Here is a 24,894-nt window from a genome sequence, read left to right as displayed (position 1 = left end):
AGAATTCAATATTATTTGCTTGAATTTTGTTGTTTCACCTTACATTTCTTCCTTCATTTGTTAGAATAATCATAAAAAGCAACCACAAAAGGAGCACAAAAACAGATGAAGTGAATGAATTGAAAAACTGAGATGAATGTTTGCAGAACACTGTTGCAATAGTTGCCCAGCTTGGTTATTTATGCCCCTGAATGTGACACGGAACAGGTAGAGTCGGATGATCTGGGACTAAGTTCTGAAATCCTACTTTCCAGGTACTGGAGTGACCTACACTGTAACAGCTGACAACACAACTCTGATTGACTCCAGCGCAAAGGAAGGAATTGTCCCTCACAATCTGACGCTTGATGGTACCTCTCAGCAGCTGATTGGCCCAGGGGTGCATCAACTGGAAATTCTGGCAACCAGCAACACAACAACGTCCGAGATTTCTGAAAGCATTGTTGTTCATTTAGTTGAACCTATATCCAGTCTTCAGGCTGCATTAGCCTCTCACACACTGGAAATGGGGAAAGACCTGGAAATAAATGTCTCTGTGGCTCATGGTGCACCAGATAAGCTGAAGTTTGAGGTGGTCGGGTCTAATGAAACTTACTCTCACCAGAAAGACAGCCCTAAAGGAGAACCTAGAATATACAGTATTCCTGTTCATTCTGAAGGTACAGCTCACTAGCATGTTACTTTTTCCCGTACACAAAGAGTTTGAATTTTTTTTTTTACTTTAGATTAAGGAAAGCAAGAAAGAACAAAAGTCAAAGCTCCATGCGAAAGAGCAGTGTCTGTATCTCCTTTGCAACAGGCTGCAGCAGTTCTGAGAACAAAATAGCAGCTGTCTCTGCACACAGTCTAAGTTCAGATAGACGGAAAGGTGTCCTACATAGAAAACACGAGCATCGCCGTTTCAGAGCTATATAGGCCACATAGCAGATACTGTATTTTTTCTCTCCTTTAATATTTCTTTATAATTCTTTAAGAAGGCAAATCAATAGTTACTGTCAAGTCTCAGTTTGACAAGAGGTTTATTGTGTGTCTGTAAGTAGGGTGGGACATGCAGCTTGTTGCGCTCTCTGTGTGGCTGCTGTGCAGTTACATATTTTCTGTTTTCACTTCTTTGATACAAGCAGTTATTTTTGTGCAGCCTAAAGGCTCAGGGCCAGTTCTATACCAGTGTGACTCCAATGATTTGACTGGTGTCAGGTCAATGCAAACTTGGTGTAACAAAGTGGAGAACTGGGCCTTCAGTCTTTTATTTTTCTAACAGATACAAGATCCAACACTTAGCAGCTGTGTCTGCCCATGAGCATTAGTGCCTGGTAATGACCAGAGCTGGGCTTTCTGGCATTGCAAGCCATTGTACACCAGGCTTTGTATCATGACAGTGGTAGCACAACTTTCAAACTCTTGATGTGAGTCAGTGCAGTTAAAGTGTTCTGCCTGGTACCTGGAGTTTGGAGGGGGCCCCACAGTATCTGCAAGGCAAATGAGGGGCACACACTGTGCAAGCACATTTCTCTGGGAGAGTGAGGGGACAGTCCTAACAGACTCGGAGTGAGACTTGAGGCAGAAGCCACATTGTCTGGATGGAGTTTGCTCTGATGTGAGTCGTCTTGGACTGGCAATCACACTGGAAGGGTTGTTGTTGGCCCTGACTCCAGCTATTCTGTCTCCCTCGTGGGGGTATTGTAAAAAGCTGCAAGTGTAACACTCACCCACTCACTGTAGTGCTCTCTCCCCCTCTAGTGGTGGCTGGGCCACGCATAGAGGTTGATAAGTCTGCCACAGCTTGGTGAACAGTAAATTTTGCCTTTTATTTAGCTCAGGCAGGAGAAGCTTATGCTTTTTAGATTCAGAGGTCACAGGTTCAATTCCCACTGCTGCTTACTCACCCAGAGGCAAGCTGTTAACAGAACCCTAGAATCTGGGTTCAGAGTAGCAGCCGTGTTAGTCTGTATTCGCAAAAAGAAAAGGAGTACTTGTGGCACCTTAGAGACAAATAAATTGGTTAGTCTCTAAGCTGCCACAAGTACTCCTTTTCTTTCTAGAACCTGGTGGAGTTTGGGATCCAGTGAAGTTCAGTTTGGAAGCAGGCAGGTTACATTGTTCCTGGATTTGTTAACAATACCCTGGGATAGTAGGTGCTGAGCTGTTTTCTGGATTTGAAATTGGTGTAAATAAGACTGTAGTTGGAGGCTCAGAAGAGGGACAGAAGAAAGAGTTCTTTCCTCTGGAGCTAATTTGACTGAATTTTATGGGCCAATAATTGTAATTCTTGTAAAATCCCAAGAGCTCAATGATCAAATAACCCCTAAATAACTTATTTTAAAGAGGTAGTTTATTCCAGTATTGCCTAGTAATTCACAAGGGAGGAAGAGGATTTCTTCGTGAAGGCCTGGAACACAAAGTTGGATATTATGACTCAAACATGTAGGTCTAGTGCACTGCTGCTGCTAATGCCCAATCTACGTTTGGCACCCTGTCCTTCCTAGGTACGTTTGTGGTCAAGGTGCTAGCTTTGAATGCCTTCTCGAACATGAGTCTGGAGATTGGGAGCATCACCGTATTGGCCAACAATTCTCTTAAAGAAGGTAAGAATGCTTACCTAACACTGCTGTCTGCAGTCATATTCTGTGACCCTTTACAATAAATCAGTTCACTGCACTGAGTGTTTGCATGGTCTGCACATACGACTCTAATAATTGCTTCCCTCCAGAGCCAGTGCTGATAATCCTCTTGGACACTCTGGGGAAAGAAACCAGAGCCTACATATATACTAATTATATACTACATATATACTACATATATACTAATCTCCGTAGAGAGGCAAGAGACTGACTAGGCATGGAGAAGTAAAAACATGCTCCTCACCCAGTTCAGGTGTCCCCTTATATAGGGGAGAAGGCATGTTGGCTACGCAATACAAGGAAGCCGACACTACTCATTCTGTTATTGTCTCATTCAGCCCCAGTTGCACTACAGAACCATTGGAAGTTTTGCCACTGACTTCAGTAGAGCAGGATCAGGCCCTATGTGAGAAAATGGACTTCCAAGGACTGTCCATTTTGCACCTCTTACCAGCTCTCAATTCACTTTAAAAATAAAGTGAGAGATACAAGAATGTATAACCTTCTCAAGTCTAAAAATCCTTTAAAAAAAAAAAAAAGGCCAGTAGCTTCTTATTACTTCTGCCTAATGAAGAGAGCTACCCTGGCTTTGAAGTGGTCCCAGCTTGGGGTCTCTCCACATAAGGTTACACATTGCACATGTGCTGTTTGTGCTAGAAAGAATTAGCTATAGATGTGGCCTGTGAAATACCTCCAGATGTTGTGTAATACCTGAATCTCAGCATAACGTGAACTGCTGTTGACAAATAACATGCTGCTAGATAGTTCAAGTCACAGCTACATTCCTACTAGTGTAAAGATAGTGATACATTCGATCCCATGAAAAATGGGCTATTGTAATAACACCGAGCCCTTAATTTCCACTGTTCTTTCTCAAATTGTCTTTGCACCCCCACTTAGGCTGTAAGCTCTTTGGGGCAGAGACTCTCTCCTTGCTCAATGTTTTTACTTAGCACAATGGGATCCCAGTTCATCATTAGGGCTCCTGTGGATCATAATAATACAAATAGAGTTCTGATTTTTATTTCACTTGCACCAGTTTAACTCCATCAACTTCAATGAATTTACTCCTGATTTGCCCCACTGTAAGTGAGAGGAGAATCAGGATCCTCCTCTTTATATTAGTTGCTTGTTGTTATTATTTTGTCCATTGCAACATTTCTGCTTATCATAACCAGGGAGTTTGATTCCTGTAACCCTGACTTTCAGACAGATTGCAGGCAAATCATGATTTATTTAAGTCATAATGCTCAGTCACTGCTGTCTGGCAGCCTCACAAATGGCAGTAAAACATTCTGTTATCTTTTTTATTTTTAACAGATTTGTCTCAGAACAAAGGCAAATCCAAAGCAAACAGCCGAAAGACAAATGTGAGTATTGTTCAAAAGGTATAACCTTAGGTGGAAATGCTAAGAAATACCTCTTCATTGTTAAAGTACTTCCTGAAGAACATTTGCCACGCACATAATTATGAACCCGATTTTTCATGTTGCTGAGTACTATCAACTCCTGTTGACTTATTGGGGTTAAGAACATAAGACTGGCCATACTGGGTCAGAGCAAAGGTCCATCTAGCCCAGTATCCTGTCTTCTGACAATGGCCAATGCCAGGTGCCCCAGAGGGAATGAACAGAACAGGTAATTATCAAGTGATCCATCCCCTGTCGCCCATTCCCAGCTTCTGGCAAACAGAGGCTAGGGACACCATCCCTGCCCATCCTGGCGAATAGCCATTGATGGACCTATCCTCCATGAATTTATCTAGTTCTTTTTTTAACCCTGTTATAGTCTTGCCCTTCTCAACATCCTCTGGCAAGGAGTTCCACAGGTTGTCTGTGTGTTGTGTGAAAAAATACTTCCTTTTTTTGTTTTAAACTTGCTGCCTATTAATTTAATTTGGTGGCCCCTAGTGCTTGTGTTATGAGAAGGAGTAAATAACACTTCCTTATTTACTTTCTCCACACCAGTCATGATTTTATAGACCTCTATCATATCCCAATCTTATTACTGTCTCCTTATACAGCAGCCATTTCATACCCCTAGCTATTTTTGTTGTCCTTTTCGGAACCTTTTCTAATTCCAATATATCTTTTTTGAGATGTGGCAACCACATCTGCATGCAGTATTCAAGATGTGGGCATACCATGGATTTACATAGAGGCAATATGATATTTTCTGTCTTATTATCTATCCCTTTCTTAATGATTCCTAACATTCTGTTTGCTTTTTTGACTGCCACTGCACATTGAGTGGATGTTTTCAGGGAACTATCCACAATAACTCCAAGATCCCGTTCTTGAGTGGTAACAGCTAATTTAGACCCCATCATTTTATATGTATAGTTGGGATTATGTTTTCCAGTGTGCATTACTTTGCATTTATCAACACTGAATTTCATCTGCCATTTTGTTGCCCAGTCACCCAGTTCTGAGAGATCCTTTTGTAGCTCTTTGCAGTCTGCCTGGGACTTAACTATATTCAGTAGTTTTGTATCATCTGCAAATTTTGCCACCTCACTGTTTACCCCTTTTACTAGATAATTTATGAATATGTTAAATAGGACTGGGCGCATTACAGACCCCTGGGGGACATCACTATTTACCTCTCTCCATTCTGAAAACTGACAATTTATTCCTACCCTTTGTTTCCAATCTTTTAACCAGTTACAAATCCATGAGAGAACCTTCCCTCTTATCCCATGACTGCCTACTTTGCTTAAGAGCCTCTGATGAGGGACCTTGTCAAAGACTTTCTGAAAATCTAAATATACTATATCCACTGGATCCCCCTTGTCCACATGCTTGTTGACCCCCTCAAAGGATTCTAGTAGATTGGTGAGGCATGATTTCCCTTTACAAAAACCATGTTGACTATTCCCCAATAAATTATGTTCATCAATGTGTCTGACAATTTTGTTCTTTTGTGCTTTACTATAATTTCAGTTGAGAAGCTTAGCACATCACATGACTGGGCCCTCTAAATCTGAGGCATTGCTACCTAGAATGTTAGATTAACATAGAACCCACACTGCATATCTTTGAGGCAAATACAGTCTTTAGATCTGTTCTAAAGCTCTTAGTAAAAGCAGGCCAATAAAAATAAACAGACTAGAAAACTCATTTCTCCCAATGACTGATCATGCTTGGACTGAAACCCTCTTACAGTTTTTTAAAAAGTCAACTAAATTTTTTTTTTAAAATCCAGCTTCTGAGAAGGTATTCATTAAATAAAATGTCACAAATTTATTTTAATGCCTTTTTACATTGTTTCTGAAGGTTTTTCTGCTCCCCTGTTGATATTTATAAGGATCTTTTCAGCAAAGGAGAAGCTAACAGTCTACTGAGAGTAAAGGATGAAATTGATGATACCCTAAGTGCAGTCAAATTCACAACATTAAATGAACTGTAAAAACTAATTAAAAATAATGGTTTTGTTTTCTTTGCAGTGTAATAATCTTAAGGGTTACTTGTAACGATAGCAAGTACAGAATTTCACACGGACATGATTTTCAAGACAACAGTATCCCTTAAAAACAGACTTCACTCAAAACAGAAACTATGTCAGAAGAACAGGAGACATTACTCGTCTTTATGACTAGAGCCATTATGTGTCAGAATGCTGAGAAAAAGAAAAACCACATCATTATTCATGTGTGACTTATTGTAAGAGGAAGGATTGTCTGGTGGTTATAAGCACAAGACTAGAAGTTGTGACATCTGGGTTCTAGTCTCAGATCTCCTATAGACTTTCTGTATGATCGTGGACAAACCATTATTTAAGCTGATTGGGGCCTAATTTTTTAGCCCTGGCTCTCTCTGCTAATAGCATACTGCAAATCCCTTTTTCTTATTCATTATAAAATAATGAAAGGTTAGACAGCTGTTAACACACATTGCTGCTCTAATTGGTACTTTCACTTCTTGTTTAGGATGACAAAAGGAAAAATAAAATATACATTAAACCTAGTCGCCATGTGGATCCATTCACAACAGTTACCCTTGACTGGCCAGATGACAATGATAATTCTACCTTCACCTGGGCATGTGGTATGTGCAGTGCATGTTTTGACTTTTTCCTCCCATTAGCCAGCTGCCTAATGGTAAACTCACCATCATACTGGATGTGCTGGGCCAGTCTGACTGTAAGAGGGTATAGAACCCACCTGGCTTTAAACAAAAGCTACAAGCTCGTTGTACAGTCAAAATATAAACCTTCATGCTAATTCCACAATACTACTACATGGACCCCAGTCTAATCTTCTCCCTAGGGATGGTTGCTCCTTGAGCTCCATCTCTCAAGATGTGTATCCCCAGCCCTGAGCCTCCTCAGCCGTGGATCTACTTCCACCTGACCCATATTCAGAGTCTTATGAGCCCGCAAAAATTAACTGGCAGATCCCAGCAGAGTTCCAACACCTGACAGCAGAGGGTCAGTGCTGCCGGAGTATGATATCCCCTTTTTACACTGAGGAGAAGCAGGCCTGCTGCATCTGAAGCTGGGGGAGGCTTCGGTTTTTCTGCAGCAATGAAAAAGCATCAAGGTTTAAAATTGGACCGGGACTCAGGAGATCTGGGTTCTTTCCTCTGCCACTGGGCAGGTGGGCCACTCTGGTTAAGTCACTTCACCTCTTTGTGCCTCAGTTTCCCCATCTGTGAAATAGGGATAAAGAAGTTTGCCTCCCTTGTGAGGCATTTTGAGATCTACGGCTGAAAATCGCTACAGAAGAGCCAGATATTATTACCAACATTAAAAAGGAAATGTTTGTGCAGGGGCTTGCTGGCCTGGGTGGCAGGAATGTGTGCAGCAGCAAGTAATCCCCACTGACCACAGCATGGCACAGATCCCGCCTTCCTGCCTGCCCCCACCAAACTCAGCGGTGACCCTGCAAGTGATAGTCAGAAACCATGGAAAAGAAGAGAAGCAGGACGAGCAATGTCTGTACGTGACTGCCAGACAAGAACTGCACCCAGAAATCAGGTCTGCCTTGGAACCGTAGTACTTATTCCCCATTATTATTGCTACATTTCCTCTTGCAACCATTGAAATCAATGAGAGTAATGTGCCGATTTTCAAAAGCACCAAGGGGTCTATCTGCATCTTTAGGCACCTAAATACCTTTGCAAATATGGCCCTTAGGAGCCCAAGTTTCATGAGACTTAGGCCTGGTCTACACTACAGACTTAGGTTAATGTAATCTGCTTCATGTCGACCTCACTGTTAGCATCTACACTAAAATGCAGCTCCCACCAATGTAACTCGTCCACTACACCAACTTAATAACTCCACCTCTGCAAGAGGCATAGCACTTAGATCGATGTAGTTAGGTCAACACAGTGACAGTGTAAACACTGCATTGTTTACATAGACTGTTGCTGCCTTTCAGAAACCGTCCCACAATGCCACACACTAGCAGTTAAATTGGTGCAAGCGCTCCTGGTGAGGACATGCACCGCTGACCAGGAGCGTAGTGTGGACATGTAAAACCAATTCAGTTACTGCAGGGGCTGTGTATCGTTGTAACTTAGGTTGATGTAATTTTGTTGTGTAGACTTGCCCTTAGTCTTCGAAAGCCTGGTCGACACCTAAAACTTAGGTCGGCTGAGCTACATTGGTCAGAGATGTGAATTTAAGCCAACAAAAGCCCCACTGTAGACACTGCTAGGTTGAGGGAAGAATTCTTTCACTGACCTAGTGACCACCTCTTCAGAGGGTGGATTTAGTACAATAACAGAAAACCCTCTTCTGTCACTGTAGCAAGTGTCTACACTACAGCTGTGCCACTGTAGCATGTGTAGTGTAAACTAGGGCTGTCAAGCGATTAAAAAAATTAATCGCGATTAATCGCACTGTTAAACAACAATAGAATACCATTTATTTTAAATATTTTTGGATGTTTACTACATTTTCAAATATATTAATTTCAATTACAACCTAGAATACAAAGTGTACAGTGCTCACTTTATATATCCCTTCATACTTCAACCACCGTTCCAGAGGACATGCTTCCATGTTGATGATGGGTTCTGCTTGATAATGATCCAAAGCACTGCGGACTGACGCATGTTCATTTTCATCATCTGAGTCAGATGCCACCAGCAGAAGGTTCATTTTCTTTTTTGGTGATCTGAGTTCTGAAGTTTCCACATCAGAATATTGCTCTTTTAAGACGTCTAAAAGCATGCTCCACACCTTTCCCTCTCAGATTTTGGACGGCACTTCAGATTTCTTAAACCTTGGGTCAAGTGCTGTAGGTATTTTTAGAAATCTCACATTGGTACCTTCTTTACATTTTGTCAAATCTGCTGTGAAAGTGTTAAGTGAGCGGTAGCTCACGAAAGCTTGTGCTCAAATAAATTTGTTAGTCTCTAAGGTGCCACAAGTCCTCCTTTTCTTTCTGTTCTTAAAACGAACATGTGCTGGGTCATCATCCCAGACTGCTATACCATGAAACATATGCAGAATGCGGGTAAAACAGAGCAGGAGACATACAATTCTCCCCCCAAGGAGTTCAGTCACAAATTTAATTGACGCATAATTTTTTTAACGAGCATCATCAGCATGGAAGCATGTCCTCTGGAACGGCGGCCAAAGAATGGAAGGGGCATACGAATGTTTAGCATATCTGACATGTAAATATCTTCCAATGCCGGCTACAAAAGTGCCATGCAAACGCCTGTCCTCACTTTCAGGTGACATTGTAAATAAGAAGCAGGCAGCAGTATCTCTTGTCAATGTAAATAAACTTGTTTGTCTTAGCAATTGGCAGAATAAGATGTAGAACTGAGTGGACTTGTAGGCTCTGAAGTTTTACACTGTTTTGTTTTTGAGTGCAGTTATGTAACCAAAAAAAATCTACATTTGTAAGTTACACTTTCACGATAAAAAGATTGCACTTCAGTACTTGTATGAGGTGAATTGAAAAATATGACTTCTTTTGTTTATCATTTTTACAGTGCAAATATTTGTATCAAAATAATAATATAAAGTGAGCAGTGTGCACTTTCTATTCTGTGTTGTAATTGAAATCAATATTGAAAATGTAGAAAAAGATCCAAAAATATTAAATACATTTCAGCTGGTATTCTATTGTTATAAGTGCGATTAATCGTGATTAATTTTTTAAATCACGATTAATTTTTTGGAGTTAATTGCGTGAGTTAACTGTGATGAATTGACAGCCCTACTGTAGACACATCCTCAGTACCTCTGTTCGTTTTGAAAACAGGACATAGGCTTCAAAGTCACTTGGGAGTTTTTGAAAATGTTGCTGTTTGTGACTTCTGTGTACCACCTGCCTCATAACCCATGAGTTTGGCAGATTCCGTCCAAAAGACGGAAAAAATAGGGTGGGCTTTTAGCTGGGATTACTGTCATCTATTGGTTCATAACTATTGTCTTGCCTTCCTTTTAGGTGTGAGACAAACTGCAAGCTAGTGAATGTCACTACAGAAGTTGCTTTGAGAGCCACTGTGCAGGAAGGCTCCCAGGCCGTACAGTATAACTGGTATTTAGACAACACATTCCAGTCAAAGGTGAGATGAGTGGGTTGGTCAGGAATGCTGCACCCTCAAAAAATAAACACCCAGATTGAAAGGAAGCCCTTTGAGGTAGGGGAGGGGATGTCTCCCTAGGTACCTTTAAGGCATTTGCTGCCAGTAGAGATAATCATGGTAATTGCATGTGTAAAAGCAGGCACACAGTTGCACATGCATTTTTCAGGCAGATTTCCAGCCTTATCATGTGTATTCAGGTGGATGAATGTTTCACCAAATATAATTCATTCTTTGTCACTATTAGTGCACCGTACTCCCATGTATCATAGTTGGGAAAATCTCCTTCTGATGTCAACAGGTACGTTTTTTGAATAAAGGCTTCAGGTCTGGGTCTATAAATAATGTAGCACACCGAACTCTCTGGATGGAAATCGCAGTAAACAGCCTCTTCTGCTTTGTTAATTTTCCTGTTGGGTTTTCCAGCCTCCCTCCCTCCCTTCAGTCTGCAGTCTGAAGGGTTTCCGACAGAGCTCCTTGACTTTGCTTCAGAGCAACAGATCTACATTGGTATTGAACAGCTCCTTTCTGCAGACACACGGAGAAGCATTTCGGATTAAAGTAACAGGTGGGGAAAGCCAGAGTTTTGAAAACTCCACCAAGATACAATCTCTTTGCAATCTGGAGACATCATAGAATCATAGAATCATAGAATATCAGGGTTGGAAGGGACCTCAGGAGGTCATCTAGTCCAACCCCCTGCTCAAAGCAGGACCAATCCCCAACTAAATCATCCCAGCCAGGGCTTTGTCAAGCCTGACCTTAAAAACTTCTAGGGTAGGAGATTCCACCACTTCCCTAGGTAACGCATTCCAGTGTTTCACCACCCTCCTAGTGAAAAAGTTTTTCCTAATATCCAACCTAAACCTCCCCCACTGCAACTTGAGACAATTACTCCTCATTCTGTCATCTGCTACCACTGAGAACAGTCTAGATCCATCCTCTTTGGAACTCCCTTTCAGGTAGTTGAAAGCAGCTATCAAATCCCCCCTCATTCTTCTCTTCCGCAGACTAAGCAATCCCAGTTCCCTCAGCCTCTCCTCATAAGTCATGTGTTCCAGCGCCCTAATCATTTTTGTTGCCCTCCATTCTTTTCGATTTTTGCACATCCTTCTTGTAGTGTGGGGCCCCAAACTGGACACAGTACTCCAGATGAGGCCTCACCAATGTCGAATACAGGGGAACGATCACATCCCTCGATCTGCTGGCAATGCCCCTACTTATACATCCCAAAATGCCATTGGCCTTCTTGGCAACAAAGGCACACTGTTGACTCATATCCAGCTTCTCCTCCACTGGAACCCCTCGGTCCTTTTCTGCAGAAGTGCTGCCTAGCCATTCGGTCCCTAGTCTGTAGCGGTGCATTGGATTCTTCTGTCCTAAGTGCAGGACTCTGCACTTGTCCTTGTTGAACTTCATCAGATTTCTTTTGGCCAAATCCTCTGATTTGTCTAGGTCCCTCTGTATCCTATCCCTACCCTCCAGTGTATCTACCTCTCCTCCCAGTTTAGTGTCATCTGCAAACTTGCTGAGGGTGCAACCACACCATCCTCCAGATAATTAATGAAGATATTGAACAAAACCGCCCGAGGACCGACCCTTGGGGCACTCCACTTGATACCAGCTGCCAACTAGACATGGAGTATTGATCACTACCCATTGAGCCCGACAATCTAGCCAGCTTTCTATCCACCTTATCGTCCATTCATCCAGCCCATACTTCTTTAACTTACTGGCAAGAATACTGTGGGAGACTGTGTCAAAAGCTTTGCTAAAGTCAAGGAACAACACGTCCACTGCTTTCCCCTCATCCACGGAGCCAGTTATCTCGTCATAGAAGGCAATTAGATTACTCAGGCATGACTTGCCCTTGGTGAATCCATGCTGACTGTTCCTGATCACTTTTCTCTCCTCTAAGTGCTTCAGAATTGATTCCTTGAGGACCTGCTCCATGATTTTTCCAGGGACTGAGGTGAGGCTGACTGCCCTGTAGTTCCCAGGATCCTCCTTCTTCCCTTTTTTAAAGATGGGCACTACATTAGCGTTTTTCCAGTTGTCTGGGACCTCCCCCGATCGCCATGAATTTTCAAAGATATTGGCCAATGGCTCTACAATCACATCCGCCAACTCCTTTAGCACTCTTGGATGCAGCGCATCCGGCCCCAGGGACTTGTGCTCGTCCAGCTTTTCTAAATAGTTCCGAACCACTTCTTTCTTCACAGAGGGCTGGTCACCTCCTCCCCATGCTGTGCTGCCCAGTGCAGCAGTCTGGGAGCTGACCTTGTTCGTGAAGACAGAGGCAAAAAAAGCACTGAGTACATTAGCTTTTTCCATATCCTCTGTCACTAGGTTGCCTCCCTCATTCAGTAAGGGGCCCACACTTTCTTTTACTTTCTTCTTGTTGCTAACATACCTGAAGAAACCCTTCTTTTTACTCTTAACATCTCTTGCTAGCTGCAACTCCAGGTGTGATTTGGCCTTCCTGATTTCACTCCTGCATGCCCGAGCAATATTTTTATACTCTTCCCTGGTCATTTGTCCAATCTTCCACTTCTTGTAAGCTTCTTTTTTGTGTTTAAGATCAGCAAGGATTTCACTGTTAAGCCAAGCTAGTCGCCTGCCATATTTATTATTCTTTCTATACATCAGGATGGTTTGTCCCTGTAACCTCAATAAGGATTCTTTAAAATACAGCCAGCTCTCCTGGACTTCTTTCCTCCTCATGTTATTCTCCCAGGGGATCCTGCCCATCAGTTCCCTGAGGTTGTCAAAATCTGCTTTTCTGAAGTCCAGGGTCCATATTCTGCTGCTCTCCTTTCTTCCGTGTCAGGATTCTGAACTCGACCATCTCATGGTCACTGCCTCCTAGGTTCCCATCCACTTTTGCTTCCCCTACTAATTCTTCCCAGTTGTGAGCAGCAAGTCAAGAAGAGCTCTGCCCCTAGTTGGTTCCTCCAGCACTTGCACCAGGAAATTGTCCCCTACATTTTCCAAAAACTTCCTGGATTGCCTGTGCACCGCTGTATTGCTCTCCCAGCAGATATCAGGGTGATTGAAGTCTCCCATGAGAACCAGGGCCTGCGATCTAGTAACTTCTGCAAGTTGCCGGAAGAAAGCCTCGTTCACCTCATCCCCCCGGTCTGGTGATCTATAGTAGACTCCCACCACGACATCACCCTTGTTGCTCACACTTCTAAACTTAATCCAGAGACTCTCAGGTTTTTCTGCAGTTTCATACTTGAGCTCTGAGCAGTCATACTGCTCTCTTACATACAGTGCAACTCCCCCACCTTTTCTGCCCTTCCTGTCCTTCCTGAACAGTTTATATCCATCCATGACAGTACTCCAGTCATGTGAGTTATCTCACCAAGTCTCTGTTATTCCAATCACATCATAATTCCTTGACTGTGCCAGGACTTCCAGTTCTCCCTGCTTGTTTCCCAAGCTTCGTGCATTTGTATACAGGCACTTGAGGTAACCTGCTGATCGCCCCTCTTTCTCAGTATGAGGCAGGAGCCCTCCCCTCTCACGCGCTCCTGCTCGTGCCTCCTCCCGGTATCCCACTTCCCCACTTACCTCAGGGCTTTGGTCTCCTTCCCCCTGTGAACCTAGTTTAAAGCCCTCCTCACTAGGTTAGCCAGCCTGCTTGCGAAGATGCTCTTCCCTCTCTTCGTTAGGTGGAGCCCGTCTCTGCCTAACACTCCTTCTTGGAACACCATGCCATGGTCAAAGAATCCAAAGCCTCCTCTCCGACACCACCTGCGTAGCCATTCGCTGACTTCCACGATTCGACGGTCTCTACCCAGGCCTTTTCCTCCTACTCGTACATAGTAGGAGAAGAAACACTGTAAAGGACAAATATACTGTTAAATAATTTGATACACTGAGTGCAATGTTTACAGTAACCTTTTCTTTATTTTGCCAGAATATGATGTATAGTATGGTACTCACACACTCACACACACACACAAAAGCATAGAGTAGAGGTATGGCAAAGCTGCTACTGAAACACGTCCCTAGTGGCTATATGTGGTATTGCAACAGCTGTGCCTCAGTTTGTCCCGTGCCTTCTATGGCTGATTTCAGCCATTGGTGTGTTCTGGCCTTCCTGCTAAGCCAGGTAACAGAATCCAACCCTTCTCAGGGCCTCAGAGTACTTCATTTAACGTCCACCAGAATGCAGCAAAACAACTGAGTCTTCAGCCCAGCTGGGCTCGACTGGTCGCCTTCTTTTCAAACCATTCCAACACCAGCCCCAGGTCCTGGATTTGACTGTTACCACTGAAGGTGGTCAGGTCGCACTCTCCCTCCACCCACGGTTTCAGGCAAGCTGCAGTCCCTGATCAGCCCCTATTTCCAGTCAGACTTCCAGCTCAGGGCTCAGCCACCCAGGCTTCTCTCAGCCCTCAAGAGAAAGCTCTCAGCTACCATTCCTCCCTGGCCCCTCCTCTGGCATACCTTTTTTCTTCCTTTATGAAGACTCAGCAACCCTAGCTGTGTTTGACCTCCAATTAGGCCAGATCCCCCTTCAGGCAGGGATGCTGGAACAATTTGCATAGTGGGGATGCTGAGAACCATTGAGCCAAACTGTAATCTCTGTATATGATGGAAACCACTTCAAGCTAGGGGGTGCCTTCAGGTGCAGCCTGGTAGGTTAATTGGCCTCTCAGGCCACTTTAACCCTTTTGTCACCTGTATAGCAGTAATTTGAGGTGAGTGAAGGCTTGTCTATATGAACACTTAGTTTGTGGCAAAATGCAGCGGGAGGGGGAAATCTACCCCACAATGGCATGCTGTGCATCAGGGGTCTATGTGGACCCTGTTGCCATGTGCTAAAAGTACCCTAGTGCACTTTAGCCTACTCCCATTTCAAAGAAGTGTAGTGCCCAGCCACAGGGTCGTTACAGACACTTAGTGCATGGCAGGCTAGTGTGGGGTAGATTTACACTCTAGCTTGCCACAAAGTGTTCGAAAAGACAAGCCCTGATTCAACAACCCTAATCCAAGATTATGTTAATCATCTGATTTAGACACATCTGGAAATAGCCCTATGATGAATATTCAATTTTATAATCCAGCTTCTCTTTACAAGGGAAATAAATCTGTGTTTGCATAGTGCTGTCTATGCTATAGATTAGCCTATAAAGGTATCTCAGCTCTGGTTAGACAACATGCCATTCCCAGAGCCTGAACAAACTGCATCATTACTAGTGTATGATGCTCAGTGCTGGTGAAAGTCATCAGATGATCATCACTGATGTTTTCCCTCTGAACTTTCCAGCAATGACTCAGCATGAATATGGCGATGAAACCTACGTTGTCAGCATGGTGCCCTCACCAGTGGTCCCAGTCTGTGCTATATTCCCAGAGGAGGGATCGGTGTGCACCAGCTTCACAATCTCCTGCAGTACTGCCTGCTCAGAGGACTCCTGCCCCCCTGCACACAGCAGTCTGCTCACGTACTGCTTCTACCTGAAATCAGGTAAGTTCTGGGGCTGGTTTGTTTGACTAGCAGCTTCCCTGTGTGTGCACCCAGCCTTGTACTTCCACCACTAACGAGCAAAGGCTTAACCCACTTCCACTGCTGGCCAGATAATAACTGGACAGATTCTCATACCCTCAACTCAGACAGAGTAGCCCCTTGTTCTGCACATAGGGTTGTTCACTTTAAACTTGTGGAGTAAGATGCAGCCCTTGCTCAACCTGGCCCTATGACAGCAGAAAGAAAAAACATGTACAAACAGGGCATATATGCATAAGAGGGCCATGAACTTTACAATAGTTTCCCTTTAGAAACTGCAGGAGATTTTTAAAGAATCCCTTTAAGGACTGTGGAATCACCTTAGGCAAGGAATCTGAATTTAAGGGTCATTATCTATTTTTCCCCAGAGGAGCTATTTTAATTTAGCAAATCAAAGCAAAGCGACATGATTCCATAGTGATAACTATAGGCCCAATCCTGTGCGGTGCTGAGTGCCTCTTTGGAAGATGCTGAGCTGCTCAGTAGGGTTTGAAGTGTATGACGGGTAACACTGTCTTTCCTCTTTCAGGTTCCCTCCTGAACTGTGGCCCACATCCTGAACTCCTGTCAGTTTATCTTCCTCTTGGAGAAGAGGAAAATAACTTTGTTTTACACATTACAATTACTGTCAGCAATAAGTTTGGTGACACGGTTCAGACTGATGCTACTGTCAAGGTACATGGAAAAATCTTTTCCCTTCTAGCCTTCTGACTGCCGAAAGCTAAACCTGTGATTCTGAGGGTTGGGCCACCTTCCAGAGCTTCCTCTCCCCATTTTATACCCATTACTCTCCTGCGATCCACAGCCACCATCCTTCTGACCAAGGAGGACTAGACAAGCTTCCTTGTAGAATCCCATGTGCAGCCAGCAGTTTCTTCCATCACAGTTTGTTCAGGCCAGAATTTAGGGAGACAGTGAACAGCACAGGCTATGTTTAGTTAGTCTTGGAGTTAAAAAAACCAGAGAAATACTGGAACCTGTCTCCAGGGGGCCCAAAAATAAATCTTCATACTAATTAAAAGAATGTGCACCATTGCTTCATTAGTGTTATTCAATGGAGTTACTCATCACTACGCTGATTACAATGGCATCATACTGGAGTCAGACTGAAGTACTGCAGAGGTGAATTAGGCCCGCTCTCTCTCTTCTCTAACATGAAGGATACTACTACCTATCAGTATCTTTCTTCAGTCAGTCAGGTGGACCAAACCAGAGGCATCTCCAGAAGAGACTGTAACTGTTTTGTAAGTTAAGAGTTGGAAACTTTTGATCAAAACATTTTTTCAGATGAAAACAGAGATTTTTTTTAAGCAAATGCTTCTGCAAATGTTCTTTTCTTTTTCCTGGGTGGTTCTAAAGACGGTTGGAAAATTTCATTGGAAAAAAAAGATCCTTGGAAAAAGATGGAACAAACTCAGTTTCTTTATCAGCTCTCATTATGAACATTGTTAGGATGATAACGGAGGTTGTGAAAGGGTAATAATACCAGCAGGCAGCAGTAACAATGCTCTGAGCATGTCTAATTGCATCATCAGGTTCGACGTGAAGATATGAACACTGGGAACCAGACCCTGCAGGCCACTCTGGCTGAGAAAGCTAATGCTATCCTAAAAGAAGGAAACAACAGCATGTCCCTGTTCCAGCTGTATAAGTCAGTGTCTTCAGTCCTTAATCAGGAGAGGCAGGGAGACACCTTTAATACATCTCTGCAGACTGACACCCGAAGGGAGGTCAGCCAGCTGGTTTATTTTCTTACACTACAATGATGCATTTTCCATTTTCTGTAAAGACACTGGACCATTTCTTGAGTAGCACCAAGGGCTTACATACCTCCTTCCGAAGTCAATGGGAGTTGTAGGTTCTCAGTATCTCTCAGGATTTGGGCCAGCATTTGCCATAGGTTTCAGCTAACAAGAAGCAGCTGTTCATTTTTCACCACTGGCCCTTTTGAGTCATTGACTTTTCATCCCTTCCATGTCAACATTCTCCCTCTTGGCTATCCCAGCACCACCTCCCTGAGTGCTGCTCATGACATTGCACTTACCCAGAGACTGACTGCGGGCAGCCAATCCCTACTAAAGCTAGGGCACTAGCCCACCAGCAGCCAGTGGGGGATGCTCAAAAGGGGTGAAATCTCTTCCCTTCCCTACCCCAGGCCCCTTAGAAATAAGAGATTCCCTCTGTGATTCTCCAAACCCTCTCCCCCTGGGCTGAGGTAATAGAGTCCCAACATCTGCCTTGCTTCTGCAATCCCTAAGTAAACTGCACACGAAAAACATCATTCATGTTGAATGTAGTGGGGATCTCTCAAGGGTGAGAGTATGGCTGGAGCAGGGCACTGGGAGTCAGGACTCCTGCATCCTATTCCCAGCTTGGCCACTATTTGTGTGGTCTTGGGCAGCAAAGCACAACCACACTGGACCTGTTTGCCTGTGTGTATTACACACCTCGCAGCAGTGGGATAAGGCTCCATTCAGGTGTGGTATGAGGCTCAATTAAATGTTTCCACTGCCTTGAGCTCCTCAGTGGGGAAAGAGGCTAGAGAAGTACAACATATCCTGAATTCATCAGCTATGATTCGTTGTTCTTCTGAACCAATTGTCTGCAATTCTGCTTTCAGTGGAGGTGGTATTTGTACACTAAGGCCTATACATTCATCCCAACGGGTAGGAATTCACACAAGTTGCTTTCATTACTGTTAATGGATGTTATATGTGTAAATCCCCTGTGTCTCAGAGTGACAAAATATCCCTGTGATTATACAGTCAATAGCTACAGAAAGTGGCAATTTGTAAGTAGAGCTAATACTAGCTTGAATTATCCATCCTGGGGAGCTTGTTTCTGCCATTAGATCTATAGCAAACTAGACTGTCAATATTCAGCACTATTTACATTTACAGTCTTAATTAACATCTTTGTTCCTGTCTCTAATTATCTCCTTTCATCCCAAGCTGAGAGAGCTGATGCTGACAACTCTGTCTGCTGTTAATGTAACATCAATACAAACTGCTCTTACGATGTCAGAGGTACTGAAAGAAACCACTTACAGGAGTGAAGAGCTCTCTTCCTCAGCACAGGTAAGCAGAGCTTTGATACACATCTTCACCCACTGAACCACACCTCCTGGCCCCTGGCCCTGGGAGAGCATCACTACTTGCAGTAGCCTGTTCTTTATTTAATGTTTCAGAGACCAGGGATCATATCAGGAGACAGTATTGTCTAGAGTGGGAGACAGGGAATCAGGACTCATGGGTTCTATTCCTGCTCTGCCACTACCTCACCAACAGTGAATGGCCATTTGGGTTAAACTTAGTGACAAAGCTATAAAATAGGTATAATAATACTTAGCTGTTTCACAGGTGGGGTAATTCATTCATGCCTATAAGACACTTTGAGATCTTAGGATGAAAGGTATTGCTATAAATGTGCAAAGCTGAGTTATTCCAAAATCCATTTGACTTCATGCTTGTAACTTCCTGGCATTTGCCTCACTGTCATGTACATGCTCTCACTGAACTACATGTTACAAGCAACTTTCCACAAGAGGAGTTTCACAGCAGCAGTACCTGGGCATAGCTGTTCAGCTTTACCATAGGAATCCCTGAATGTTACTTGAACAACATTATATAGTCAAACAAATTTATTTGAGCATAAGCTTTCGTGACCTACAGCTCACTTCATTGGATGCATGCTGTAGCTGTAACTCACGAAATCTTATGCTCAAATAAATGTGTTAGTCTCTAAGGTGCCACAAGTACTCCCTTTCTTTTTGCGAATACAGACTAACATGGCTGCTACTCTGAAACCTGTCATTATATAGTCAGTGGATGGTGCTATTTGTTTCAATTTTCATCCCAGTGTTTTTTGTGCTGTGCTGTTAGGGAAGTGAGTCAATGGGGAAGGGACAGAATAATTCTTTTTTGCAGGCTGTGTTTTCCCAGCACACAATTTATTCACAGCACATTAGCAATAAAAAAGCAGTTTCTCCTGATTTCTGAGATTGTTTCAAATGCAGCCAGCAAATGATGATGGAATATTTCAGCAGTGGCCAGGAACCATAGTCAAGACAATGTAGTTCAGTCAGATTCATGAGCAGAAGCTTAAGATTGAAGTTGCTGGGGTAGCAGATCTGAGGGACAGGCAGCAGCTGCACTGTGTAGTAAAATTTGCACAGCCCCTTGACCACTCTGGGCCAGGCTCCTGCCCGGGTAATTATTACCTTGGTTTCATGATCACAAAATACTCAGTGTCTATACTTAGGCATAAATGGGAATGCACAACACCCTTCTATCTTCAGCATCGAGCACAGGGCATGGAGAGAGGTAATATTTGTTGATAAACTGACAGTTTTCATGGAGAAAAAAATTGAAATACGTTAACTACATACACTTAACAATATAGTAGCATTTCTTGGGTACCGTGACAGGGACACTCATCTCTCGTGGGTGCCTCCTGTCACCTGGGTGGGATGCTGCAATCCCTTTTCTCCCGTGCTCTTGGCACCCCCTGTAGGTTGTTCACCTCACTGGGTGGGTCTTCAGTGGCTCAGCCCTCCAGCCAAGTCACAGTCCAACAGTGAATGGACCCCTTATGGTAGCAAAGAGTTCAACACACTGTCTGCCCTCACCAGTGTCTTCAACCCTGTCTCAGGGCCCCTTTAAATCCTGCCTTGCACTTGGGCTTCCCAGCACAGCCTTGTCCCCTTCTTGGGTCTTAGGCCACTTTGCTGGAGGGCCAGTGGAGGGGACCCAGGCCTGCCCATTCTTATGTGTGCTCACCCAGGGATCTTACTCAGAGCAGCCCTGTATGGCTTCCTTCAGTTTGCTGCTGCTGTTCCCTGGGCCTTTTCCCCTGTAGCCTGTTTCTCTTCACCCTGACCTCAGGGCTTAAGTTTTCAACTCTTCTTCCTCCTCACTGAATGCAAGTACCACCAGAACCCATCTTGTGGCACTCACGTGTGCTCCTGTGACTAGACTCTGCCATTGGGCCAGGTTGTGATATGCTCTCTCACACTGAGCCATTACTTAGGTTGTAAACTGTGTGGGGCAGGGAACACCTGATTGTTCTGTGTTTGTACAGCACCTAGCACAGTGGGGGTCGATGTCCATGACCAGGGCTTAGGCATGATGGTAATACAAATACATAATGATGGCAATACAAATACATAATAACAGTAAAAATACTTTTCTCTGCAAACAGCCCCATTGGACTATTCATGTTGTTTGGCAGTGTTTCCCAAACTTGGGACGCCGTTTGTTCAGGGAAAGCCCCTGGTGAGTCGGGCCAGTTTGTTTACCTGCCGTGTCCGCAGGTTCAGCCGATCGTGGCTCCCACTTGCTGCGGTTCACTGTGCCCGGCCAATGGGGGCTGCGGGAAGCGGCAGCCAATATGTCCCTTGGCCCGCACCGCTTCCCGCAGCCCCCATTGGCTGGGCACAGCGAACCACGGCCACTGGGAGCTGCATCAGCCGAACCTCTGGACGCGGCAAGTAAACAAACTGGCCCGGCCTGCCAGGGGCTTTCCCTGAACAAGCGGCGTCCCTAGTTTGGGAAACACTGCTGTAAGGGACCATATAGCAAGAACAGTGGCTTATTTTAATGCGTATTATTTTTAATACACACACACAACCATTTCCCCATATCTCCTGTTCAGGTGGAAGCCAGTAACTCTCTCAAAGATGTCAGTGAGTTCTTACTCACTGTAAGCACAGAGGACAGTGAGGATTATCAGAAGCGAAAGGATGCAGCTGGCTACCTGTTCAACGCAGTGAGCAATGTGCTCACAGCTTCCATACAAAATGGGACGGAGGACGCTTCACCGTCAGAGGCTGGACAGGTTGTTTTCACGTGGTTCAGTTTCTAATGTACAGTGCGTGTGTGTCTGCCTGGCGTAGAAGATAAAAAAAGCCCTTCTGACTTGGACATGTTTGAAAGTGGCATTGCTTAGAGTGCACGGGGGAGCTACTCAGTGCAAAGGGGTTAGGCTGAACATCAAGGTAAATAGGATGGTGAGATCTGTTAGACTATGGAATAGTCCCTTAAGGGAAGTGATAGCAGCCTCTTAAAACATTACTTGAGATATATGAAAACAGACTGGCCAGAGTAGTATATTCCAGAATATACTGTAAGGAGTAATACTTCCCTTTGTGGATAAATTAGATCACCTACTGTAATAGGATTTTTCCATCTCTGATTCTATCCTTCCCTACTGAACCAAATCCTAGGAAGTTACATGTGCTCAGCACCTCTGAGGCTTTAGCTCCACTGATTTCATCAAGGGACTAAATTGAAATCAGTTACCTTACTTGAACCTTCTGAAAAGCTTCCACCTGATTTTCTATTCAGATTTATGTGGTACGGGTTTTTCATACTTCTACGTGAATTATTTCAAATGCCTTTGTATGCTTCTTATGGGGAACAAGCATTTTAATTCCATCACTGTGAGTAGGGTGTGATATTAATCTAACCTGAGAAGTGAGGATATGAATACTTTATAGGGACAGCACAGGGTATTCAGTATAGAACATTAATACATTAATGGGAGGCTGAAGATACTAATTTTGACAGAAGGGAGACAAAGTGATCTGATGACCAACTTAAGGGGTAGAGTTCGCTAGCGGCTAGAGCACAGGCTTAGCAGTCAAAAGATCTACATTCTAATCCCAGCTCTGACACTGGTCTACTGTGTGATCTCCAGACAATTTCACTTAAACTCTCTATGCTGCAGTTTTTCCATTTGTAAATTAGGGATGATAATACTCCCCAGGCCCGGGGTAGTGTGAAGGGTAAGCAATTGGGCCCTGATTCAACAAAGTATATAAGCATGTGCATTAAGCACAGAATACTCCCTTTGAAGTCATGTACAAAAGGAACTATTCACATACTTTGGCATAAGTAACTTCTTCTGAATCACAGCCATAAAGTTTGTGGTGCTTTGAGATCTTTGGATAGAGTAGTACATTATAAGATTATAATTACTATTATAATATTTAATTTATTCACTGTATGCATTGCTCTCATGAGAATTATGGATATGGACTACACCATGATACCCTTTGCATGCTTTCATAATAGACTGACCTTTAAAACATCTAATCTAATCTATCTATCATTTTGCACTATTCCATCACTTTGGTATCTGAGCACCTGATACTTCACTCTTTCATTCACAAACAGTACTTTTCCAATTTCTCCAATTTTCTCCAATTTTCCAATTAACACTAAGGCATGTTAATTATTTATTGGAGTCATTTTATTGTTTATAATAACTTTATCAGAGGTTACCAAGATTATTACCCAGTCTGCTGCCTTAAAAAGAAACACTGAAAATTGGAATTAGGGAAGTATGGTTATAAATTCAGACAGATCACAAATGGAAATTAATAAAAAGAATGCGTTCCCTGCTCTTTTCAAATAACAAGTGCATATCAGGAGACACCCTTGTCCTTTCCAGAGTTTGGTCTCACACCAGCTGTTGGACACAGTTGAAAACCTGCAAAGCACACTCCTGATTGGGAAGCTGCCAGATGATGAACCAATGGTACTGATCGCTCCCTCTGTTGCAATGTACATAAACAGGTAACAGTCAGCACATTTCAGTTATGGCCTGTGCGTCTACACACCTGACAATCTCCAATCATTCTCAAGGAAAATATCTATCATTTTCTCATTAAATGGAGTCACCCAACCAAATATTATACAGGTGATAAGAAATCCATAGGTGCTGTGATGTTGTAACTGGTTATCCATTGTAAAAACAGTTTTAACTCCAACTAATTTCAGTAAGACTAGACTGAAAATTCTCATATATGATCTGTAGCCAGAGAACGATTCTCTGGGATTACATAGGTCAAGCATCACCCACTTAAATTTGTAGGTATGTGGAAAACACTTGTTGTAAAAGGCTAATTTTTCTTTCTTACTGATGCTGCTCTAGGTAAAAAATTGTCACAGGTTTGGGCAGAAGAAAACGTGAGTTCTCAGGTCATAAAATCATCCCCAAATCTGTTTACTTAGAGCATGATTTTCAACTATGCAGATCACACTTGACATTCAATTGCTCATCTAATTTGTGCAGATGCAACAATAGTGCATAGAAATCAAGTATTTGCTCATGTAAATGGATATTTAGATGCACTTCTCTCCCAATTCACAATATGAGTATAACTGCAAGCCCAAATTAAGTGCGCAATTGCAGGTGGACATTTTTAAAAAATCATGCCCTTTAATCATTCATTACCAGTGGCATGCAGAGCGTTACAGCAAGCAGAGACAAGACCTGAAGTATTTGCCACTGGAGTTAGAAATGGTTCTCCAGCACAGTTACACTCACTCAGCCAGGAAGCCTTTCTGGATGTAACATCAACTATGCTTAGCAACCCTGCACTGGGCTATTAATACTTCTCTGTCTTTGTCTCCATCTGTTCTTATTTTCTCTGCTTGCATCTGACCCCAATTCTGGACAGGTTACAAACAGACAGTATGGACAGCACATCCATTAACATCTCCAATTCTAGCTCGGCCAGCTTTACTCTCCCCTCTGCCTCCTCTCTCAGTGTCTCAGGAGACAGTGATGAGACTGTGGATATAAGGGTAAGTGACTGTTACTCTGACTTGATGTATTCGATGAACACATTCATTCTCTTGTTCTGATGAGTTTGGAGCCTTTTCTCCTTTCACACTGATCACACTGGCACATGTGGTGTCCTGGTTCTTGGCCTTCCAATTATGTCAGCAAATTCACTTGGAATTTATCAGGCTTGAGTAGCCTTTTCCATTTTCTTATTGCATGGGATTTGGTGCAGGTAGTTGAAGGGACCTGGGAGCCTACTGGAAAGGCACCTCCCATCACAGCCCCTGCCTGATTCACTGCTCTCTCGGCTGCCCACAGCAATGGACTCAATTGATAACTCTAACCCATTCACCATTTGGTTGCATTCACTGTCATGAGGAGTCAGCTGATCACAGTGTCTATACCATTATTTAACCAGCAAGGCTGAAACACTGCTTTCCCCAAGCGGCATATGAGTCAGTTGGAGCTACTCAGATCTTATAGGGGACAATAGGGGCCCAGGTTTCCTGCCAGTTGGGTGTCTTCCATTGTCTGATCTAGGACACACGCTATTCCCTAGTACATTTTTGTGTTGTTATGATATTTTTATATTCCTCTTTCTAAGGGTCTCCCAGGCTGATTCAAAACAATC

General features: G+C 43.4%; 1 protein-coding gene across 1 annotated transcript in view; it reads left to right on the top strand.

Annotated features, from left to right (window-relative positions):
• The window catches only part of PKD1L3 (polycystin 1 like 3, transient receptor potential channel interacting), a gene marked incomplete at its 5' end in the record, with an annotated part of 73,609 nt that overhangs the window by 20,035 nt on the left and 28,680 nt on the right, over window positions 1-24,894 (top strand). Inside the window, 14 exons of the mRNA XM_084644400.1 lie at window positions 255-659; window positions 2,487-2,585; window positions 3,942-4,009; window positions 6,550-6,667; window positions 7,391-7,598; window positions 10,033-10,153; window positions 10,598-10,739; window positions 15,453-15,653; window positions 16,222-16,367; window positions 17,228-17,422; window positions 18,644-18,769; window positions 21,345-21,527; window positions 23,145-23,269; window positions 24,157-24,283. Of these exons, the coding sequence (XP_084500526.1) occupies window positions 255-659; window positions 2,487-2,585; window positions 3,942-4,009; window positions 6,550-6,667; window positions 7,391-7,598; window positions 10,033-10,153; window positions 10,598-10,739; window positions 15,453-15,653; window positions 16,222-16,367; window positions 17,228-17,422; window positions 18,644-18,769; window positions 21,345-21,527; window positions 23,145-23,269; window positions 24,157-24,283 (2,264 nt within the window). The remainder of the gene's footprint in view (window positions 1-254; window positions 660-2,486; window positions 2,586-3,941; window positions 4,010-6,549; window positions 6,668-7,390; window positions 7,599-10,032; window positions 10,154-10,597; window positions 10,740-15,452; window positions 15,654-16,221; window positions 16,368-17,227; window positions 17,423-18,643; window positions 18,770-21,344; window positions 21,528-23,144; window positions 23,270-24,156; window positions 24,284-24,894) is intronic.

Source organism: Lepidochelys olivacea, assembly GCF_965140295.1.
Source record: "Lepidochelys olivacea isolate rLepOli2 genome assembly, chromosome: 12".
In the NCBI taxonomy this organism is placed as follows: Eukaryota; Metazoa; Chordata; order Testudines; family Cheloniidae; genus Lepidochelys; species Lepidochelys olivacea.
This window is presented reverse-complemented; position numbering and strand designations above follow the sequence as displayed.